General features: G+C 35.5%; 1 protein-coding gene and 1 non-coding gene across 2 annotated transcripts; one reads left to right on the top strand and one right to left on the bottom strand.

The window, feature by feature from the left end:
- Positions 1–2,884: 2,884 nt before the first annotated feature.
- On the bottom strand, positions 2,885–3,478 carry LOC140845391 (olfactory receptor 14I1-like). The gene has a single exon (XM_073219473.1). It carries the CDS (start codon positions 3,476–3,478, stop codon positions 2,885–2,887), a length of 594 nt encoding a protein of 197 aa, XP_073075574.1.
- Positions 3,479–4,305: 827 nt separating this feature from the next.
- Positions 4,306–4,470, top strand: LOC118970518 (U1 spliceosomal RNA). The gene has a single exon (XR_005058566.1). It is a non-coding gene; the product is annotated as a U1 spliceosomal RNA (small nuclear RNA).
- Positions 4,471–8,517: the final 4,047 nt, after the last annotated feature.

The following is an 8,517-nucleotide window of genomic DNA, read 5'->3' as shown; positions in this document are numbered from 1 at the left end:
ATTGATTTACTCTCACAAAGGCACACTGATGTACAGGCCAATGTCACTACCCTTCAGTCCTCTTCTTAAATGTGTTTCAAAGAATCCTTTCTTACGGGCGTATTTTTATGGTAACCCACATGAAGAAATGTGCATTGGGCTTCTCTGAATTGCTTGTTGATCTCTTTCTGGAGGGCATTGCTGTGCTTGGATTTCTGACAAGCCTCAGAACAACTACTAATCACAGGCTCTTGAAAACCTGCAGACCTTCAATGTCTTGTTTTTCATAGAAATTCTGGCCAATCCATTGAGATTTATTAGATTGGCAGTAGGTATTTTACAGATACGCTTTAAATAAGAATTTTTAAACTTTAAGTAAAGGGATTTAAATAGGTAAAACTTTGAAGAGCACAAGATCCCCAAAATAGCTTCTGGGTAAGTGATAGGATAATGACATCTTAACATTACTTCCTCATTATAATGAAAGCAATATCATACAGGAAAAAACTCATACATATACATGTTACATGATAATATTTACGAAACATAAAAATGAGGTAAAACAAGATCAATTTACTAACGTATCATATCTATAAGAAAGTGTTTAAAAAAGCAGCAAAAGTGAACATTAATGATCAAACTTATGTAATGCATTTGAAATTAATAGGCACAGAATAAACATTTTAAAATGTCTATAACTGCACAATAGACTCTGAACTTTTTCTGCCTCTTAATGGATAGTGAAGAAAGAATCTTGAGATGATTGTGAGAATTCTAATTAATATGTGAATAGACAGATTTTGAATAAGTTCATAGGATAAAATCATAAATGTGGCGTGATTATACAGTGGTTTGAGCCCAGTGAGGAAAGATGTCATGCAAATGTAGAATACTACTTCACAACTGTGGTGGGTTTTAAGAAACAGAAGTATATGTATATATTTATTTTTGTAATATTCATTTGAATGGATCATATAACACATACAGAAGGCCATATATAAGTTGAATTTTACTGATCTACCAACTATATTTGAAGGACACCTGGTTTTTGGTCTGCTCAATTAGGGCCTCAGATCATGGCATGTCATAATTTGTTCAATTTAAGATTTAATTATAGGCTAGTTCAAGGTTATCCATATATCTGGAAATCATGGAAATCATAAAAGCCCATTTTTTATGACTACAATTTCCCCTCCTCTCCTCAAATAAAATATTTAGCTCAATACTGAAATAAACATTATACAAACGACAACTTCATGAACATCTTTTAAGGGGATTGAAAACAATTTTTTTTCTCTGATGACAGCGTTCCTGGCTGAGATGCTGTTTTTCCCAGGATCATGTATTGGAGGCAACGAATAATGAAGCCAGAAGATAAGAGTATGGAACAACCAGCAAGGTTCATAATAATAAGTGAGAAGGAAAGAAAGAGACTCCCTCTAAACGGGAGGGGCTCCAAGAGCAGAGGCCACTGGGGCTTTAGTGTCTAGGGATTAGAAACCAAAGTAAAGGAAGTTTACAGGACTGTCAGTGGCTTGTTGCTAGGAAGACCCTTTTGTTTTTCAGGCTGAATTCTCCAGATACCCAGGATGTGGCAATTTACTTTCTGTGCGGCCTTGACCCTACTTCCCTCCTGCCTTCCCCTTACCGGGATCATGAGTTCTCCTGGCTGCCTGCATCCCACTACTTCTTGCGTCATTAGGAGTCATGGAGTGTGTGTCAAGCAATGTTTTATATCCTACCTACCATGACTAGCTTCTCCGGGACTAAGCCCTGTGGCAATCTGCCAGATGCCACCCAGGGTCCATGTTCAGGAATGTCAATGACTAAATTCAACCACAATTGCTATGTTCTTATTTTTTTGTCCTATAAATGATTAACACATATTTTAAGCATTAAAACACTATCACAATTATTTGTTTCATATGACAAGTATTAATTTATGTTTCTCTGTATTTCGCATGTTTACAAGACATTCTCAAATTCCCTGTGTACAAATTATCTTTTTTCACCTTGCTCAGCCTATGAAGGATGGACAATCTGCAGTATATTTTATGTACTATATGTTTATGCATATGGATAGAGTTGTTAACATAAGTATTCCTTTCTGTAATGATCTAATAAACTGACAGGTTATCTGTTTATCTATAGAATGTGGAAATACACTGAAACAAAAAGGCTAGATGAAAAAATTATTATTTTTGATGTAAAATTATACATATGGGTGATTTTTAGAGAAAAATAAAACTGAATTTTTTCTCACCTTTGTGCATACCAATGTGTGCATATGGCAAAGAAATTATCAATGTAGGTGTTATTCGCTTACCAAACCATGGGGCTACTACAACACAAAATATCCACTATCCACTACATACCACAAAATAATTAGTAACTAAAAAGAGGTTATATAAGTAATAGTAAGCAAGAGTTTTCTTTATTAACTAAGTAATTAACTACTGCTAATTTATTAATAGATCCATCTATTTCTTTATCAAATGACCAAGTAACATAATTTTTATGGTAATGATTTTGTACCCCAAAAAATGTGTTTTGTATACATTTCTACATTAATTATTGAAACATTAACTTCCAGTTAAGGGAAAGTATCTCTTCTGTGAAACTGGAAAGCTCTTTTAAACATTCTGTCCAGAGCAAATTTAATCTCCCTGTTCCTGAGGCTAAAGATGATGGAGTTAACTAAGGGGGGCACCATGGAGTAGAACATAGCTGTGAGAAGGGTTTGAATACTTGATGAGTTTGAAATATGACCAAAACAACCAAACAATTCAGAAACTATAAAGAGAATAAATGTAGCTATCTGGGGGGAGCAGGTTGACAGAGCTTTGCTCCAGGCTTCCACTGAATGCATCTGAAGCACGGTTGAAAAAATGTAAATGTATGAGGTTCATAAGCAGAGTAACATGAGGCAAGAACTTACAGCGAGGGCCACCAACTCAGAAAACTGCACGGCCTGGGGTGCTATGCTCATAATTTGAGGTACATCACAGAAATACTGGTGAATCACATTGGACACTGTGAAGGTAAGCCTGAATATGGTCCCTGTGCGGACAGCAGAGTTGACCAGCCCACTGGCCCCTGAGACACCAGCCACCTGTGTGCACAGACGTGGGGGCATGGTGAGCCCATAGTGCAGAGGATGGCAAATGGCAACATGGCGGTCATAGGACATGACCACAAGGAAAAAGAACTCTGCAGATCCAAAGAAAATATATAGGAAAGTCTGAGCAGCACATTCTCTGAGAGAAATCAATTTACTGCCCATTAGAGAATTCATGATGGATTTGGGAACGGTAACTGAGATGTAGCCACAATCTGTGAGGGCTAAATTGCCCATAAAGAAGTACATGGGGAAGTGAAGATGCGGATCTATAACAATGATGGTAAATGTCAAAAGATTTCCAGCCACAGCTCCCAGATAAACCACTAAGAATATCAGTCCTTGCAAGACTTGGAGCTCCCGGGAGCTGGAGACGTTCATCAGGAGGAGCTGTGTGAAGGCACCGCCATTGTCTGTGTCTGCTAACGTGCTTCAGTGACCTGCAGTCAGTTGATCAAAGGGTAATGAAAATGCTATAAAAAGTGACATCAATTGGTTTACTAAATTAAAATATATACAACTTTTACATAATGATTGTACCTTGCAGACCAAGGGAAATAATCAAAGTATAAGAAAACACAGTATCAAATGCAGTCAATATACCTTGGAAAATATTAAATAAATACTGTAAATATACCTAAATACTAAAACCTTTCAATATACCTGGAAAAATCTTTTTTTTTTCTGATAGGATCTAAATCAAAACATAATCCAGTAAAGGAATGAGCAATGATCAGACCCAGATATACTGATGACTGAGACACGGGGTCTCTTGGCACATATCAGTGTTTCTCAAAGACACCCTGCTGTAAAGGCTAATGCCATTACCCTTCGATTTCTTTCACTGAGAGTCCTTTCTTGGGGCTGAAGGGACTTTGACTCTAAGAGACATGAAATAAAATGCACTGGCTTTTCTGTTTCTTTGGGGTATCTCTTTCTGTTGGGCAACGATTTATTTGATCCCTGACAAATCTCAGGGGAATTAGAAATTGCATCCTTCAGGGATGCTGAAGGCCCTTCATGCCTTGCTTTTCATAAATATTTTGGCCAATCCATTGAGATTAATAGGAGTGGCAATAGTGTATTTTTAGAGATAACCTTTGAAGAGAGGTTTCGTAACCTTTGAGAAAGCACAAATCCTCCAAAATGGTTTATGGATCCCTCTTGGTTTAATGAGTAAGTAAATATATTTGTCAAATGTGTTAATAATATTTACCTAGCAGAAGAGATACCATGATCAAGAAGGTGGTTTTCCCGAGGCAAGGCTCATCCATTTGCACTCCTAATATTCTGACCCCTGCTATTTCCCCACATGTGTGAAACTTGACTCCATAATTTGTGGTAGTGGGGGATTGAGCTTGTGCTTTCCCCTGATATATCAAAAAGGAAAAAAATTCGTGTTAATAGAGTGGAAGTGAAATATATCAATGTGCCCAACTCTCATAGCTGAACTAATTTAACCAAAAATGTATGATACAGACTCACTAAATAAATAGTAAACTTAATGCAATAACTTGAAAATTGGCATCCGCAGAATGAAAAGGAAAATGGCTAATAAGGCACAATGTAAATGCTTATCTAAAATTTAAAACACTCCCTGATTGTAACTAATGAAAAAGATTTAATGAAAAAAGACAAATGGACAAAATACCAAGATGATCCTGAAAATTATCCCAAGGAAAGGAGTGGAACAACCTTGAATGAGTTCAGGACAAATATCATCAAAATTCTATATTCTAACATGTATCAGGTCAGGAAGAGATGTATTAACAAACAAATATGCTATTTTAAACAGTTCTGGGCTTCATATCACAAAAGAATCAAAAGTAAAGGAGTGTAGAATGTAAAAATGACAAGAAAGGATAGAATAATGTACCTTTCACTGTTGAATATCCCTAACAAGCACATTGAATTAATAGCAAAAAATAACCTCCAAAGCTGACATGTCCTCAGAACTTCCTTGACCAAATGGCAGGAGAATGGATTATACAAGTAGACCTCTTCGGACCTCATTATGGCAGCACCCAATGTTTTGAAGCTCTGCTTCTGTCTCCTTACCCCAAACAAAGCTCTCTGCTTAATCAAAAACTGACAGTCTGTCCATGCTTTCTTCATCATGAAAGCACACTAGATTTCCTCTCAGCTGGGAAAGGATAATTTACTTATTGAATTTAGGTTCAAGACCTTTTCACAGCAACAACTCTTCAATGAGTTAACTGATTTTTGTGGTTATCTATTTTTTTCTAGTTTTTAGGCTATCATTTACAAATCATAAAAGTGAGTTTATAAATATGTTTTCAAAATCAACAGAATATTGCCCCATTTTACATTTATCATGATGTAAAGTTCTTTTTTTAAGAGAATTGATTTGAATTGAAACATAAATTCAATAAAAATTTTTGATCGAGGTTTTCTTCTCAAAATTTAAATGAGAATTTTCCATTAGTCTATCTCATCCCATGGAATAAATTGCTCATATTACTGTGATATTGGGCTAATTAAAAGCGATGGAAGCCTGAGTAACTGTATAATCAGACCTATCATCAAAACAATAAAACCATTTCCCTAAACACAAGAAACCATGTTGCATCTCTAAATAGTTATCAATACATCAAGCTGAATGCATCAACATTTTTCAGAATGTTATTCAATCTAATACTTGTATAGTTTGTTTCTTTCAGTATTTTTACAACTAATCAAGCCTACCACTACTTGACTGAACTGCTGTATGTAAAGAGGTACACAATTAACCTGGGAACTAGTAAATTCCACTTTTATAAGAGCATGCAACCCTTTTCATAATTGAATATCCTTCACCTACGTCTTAAATGCTAGAGAAAGAAAGCATGTTGTAATGATTTCTAAGTGGCCTGCTAACTTTATCTTGGAGAAGAGTTACACAGGGATTTGAAACAAAGACATAAACAGCTTTGATGGCAGTTATTTTATGAATTGTAGCATGTGCATTTATCCCTAAGTACAGGAGCTGTTGGTGGCTGATATTTAGATAATACTAGGACAGACAAGTAAAGTAAAACACATTGTACACATTTCCATCTTTGGAAGGTATGTTTAGTTCAGCTTAAGTGCTGGTCCATTTTTTAAAATTTATTCTTATTGAAGTATAGTTGATATACAATCTTATATTGGTTTCCCACATTATTAATCTTCATCCTAACTGGCACAGTTACTGTCAACATAGAAAGATGTTGTAGAATATATTCTCCATGCTTTACTATCATCCTCATGAATAACTTATGATAGTGAATAATTTGCCCCTTTATCCCTCACCCCTTCCCCCCACACTTATTTCAACCCCTCCTTCTTGGTAAACACTAGTCACTTCTCAGTGTCTATGAGTCTACTGCTTTATTGCTCCTTCTTTTTTGTTTTTTTTAATATTCCACAAATAATTGAAATCATATGGTACTGGTCTTTCTCCACCTGACTTATTTCACTGAGCATAATACCCTTTAGGTCTACACATGTTGTTGCAAATGGCAGGATTTCTTTTTTTTTAATGGTGGAATAATATTCTATTGTGGATGTGTACCACTTCTTCTTTATCCATTCATCTACTAATGCACATTTATGTTGCTTGTATAACATGGGTATTGTCAATAATGCAGCGGTATACATAGGGGTGCATATATCTTTTCTATTCAGGAATTTTGATTTCTTTGGGTAAATTTCTAGAAGTGGAATTAGTGTGCGTCACATGGTATTTCTATTTATAGATTTTTGAGGACCTTCCATACTCCTTTCCACAGTGGCTGGAAAAATTTACATTCCCCCCCTAAAGTATAGGAAGGTTCCTTTTTCTCCAAATCCTTGCCAACATTTGTCCTTTCTTATCTTTTGGACAGTGTCCATTCTAACTAGCATGAGGCTCATTGTGATTTTGATTTACACTTCCCTGATTATTAGTGATCTAATCATCTTTTCATGTGCCTGTTGGCCATCTGTATTTCTCCTTTGGAAAAATGTCACTCATGTCACCTGCCCATTTTTTTAATTAGGTTATTTGTTTTTTGGTGTTGAAGTGTATGAGTTCTTTATATATTTTAAATGTTAACCCCTTATTAGATAAATTGCTTACAAATATATTCTCCCATACTGTAGGTTCCCTTTTTCTTCTGCTGATGGTGTCCTTTTTGGTACAGAGGTTCTGTAATTTGATGTAGTCCTGCTTGTTCATTTTCATTTCCCTTGCCTGAGGAGATGAGTCCAGGAAAAAATTGCACATGCTTATGTTTCAGAGGCTTTTGCCCATGTTTCCCTCTAAGGATTTTATGGCTTCAGGTCTCACATTAGGTCTTTAATCCATTTCAGATTCACTTTTTTGTTTGGAGTTAGACAGTAATGCAGTTTAATTCTCTTGCATGTAGCTGTCCAGTTTTCCCAATACCATTTATTGAAGAGATTGTATTTTTCCCATTGTATACTCATGGATCCTTACTCATATATTTATTGACTATATATGCATGGATTGATATCTGGGCTCTCTATTCTATTCTGTTCAATTGACCTATGGATCTGTCCTTGTGCCAGTACCATACTGTTTTTATTGCCAAAGCTTTGTAGTATAGCTTGAAGTCAGGGGCCTAATCCCCCAGCACTGTTCTACTTTCTCCAGCTTTGGCTATATGGATTAATTTGTGGCTCCATATGAATTTTAGGATTCTTTACTCTAGTTCATTGAAAAATGCTATTGGCATTTGATAAGGACCACAAAAAATTTTAAATTGCTTTGAGCAATTTTGCTCAATCCAATTTTTAGTTTTAGTAGATTTTTGGTGGAGTCCTTAGGGGTTTCTATATATATATATCATGTCATCTTCAAATACAGTTTAACTTCTGCCTTTTGTCTCTTTATGTCTGATTGTCATGTGTAGGACCTACAGTACTATATTGAGTAAAAGTGTTGAAAGTGGATATCCTTGTTCCTTATCTTAGAGAAAAAGCTTTTAGCTCTATGCCATTGAGTATGATTTTAGCTGTGGGCTTGTCATATACTTAATTATGTTGAGATACATACCCTCTCTACATTCTGTTGAGAGTTTTTATCATGAATGGATAATAAATTTTGTCAATTGCTTTTTCAGCATCTGTTGAAAGAATCATGTTATTTTATCCTTTCTGTTGATGTGGTCTATGACATTGACTCATTTATGAATACTGTACCATCCTTGCATCCCTGGAATAAATCACACTTGGTTGATATGGATGATGCTATTGATGTATTGTTTTAATTTGGTTTGCTAATATTTTGTTGAGGATTTTTGCATCTGTGTTCATCAATTATATTGGTCTATAAGTTTCTTGTAGTGTCTGTCTGATTTTGGTATTATAGTGATGGTCACCTCATAGATTGTTTGGAAATGTTCTCTCCTCTTCTACTTTTTGGAACACTTCAAGAA

This window comes from Manis javanica, chromosome 13, assembly GCF_040802235.1.
Source record: "Manis javanica isolate MJ-LG chromosome 13, MJ_LKY, whole genome shotgun sequence".
In the NCBI taxonomy this organism is placed as follows: Eukaryota; Metazoa; Chordata; class Mammalia; order Pholidota; family Manidae; genus Manis; species Manis javanica.
Note: the sequence above shows the minus strand (reverse complement) of the source record. Positions and strands in the feature narration are given on the sequence as shown.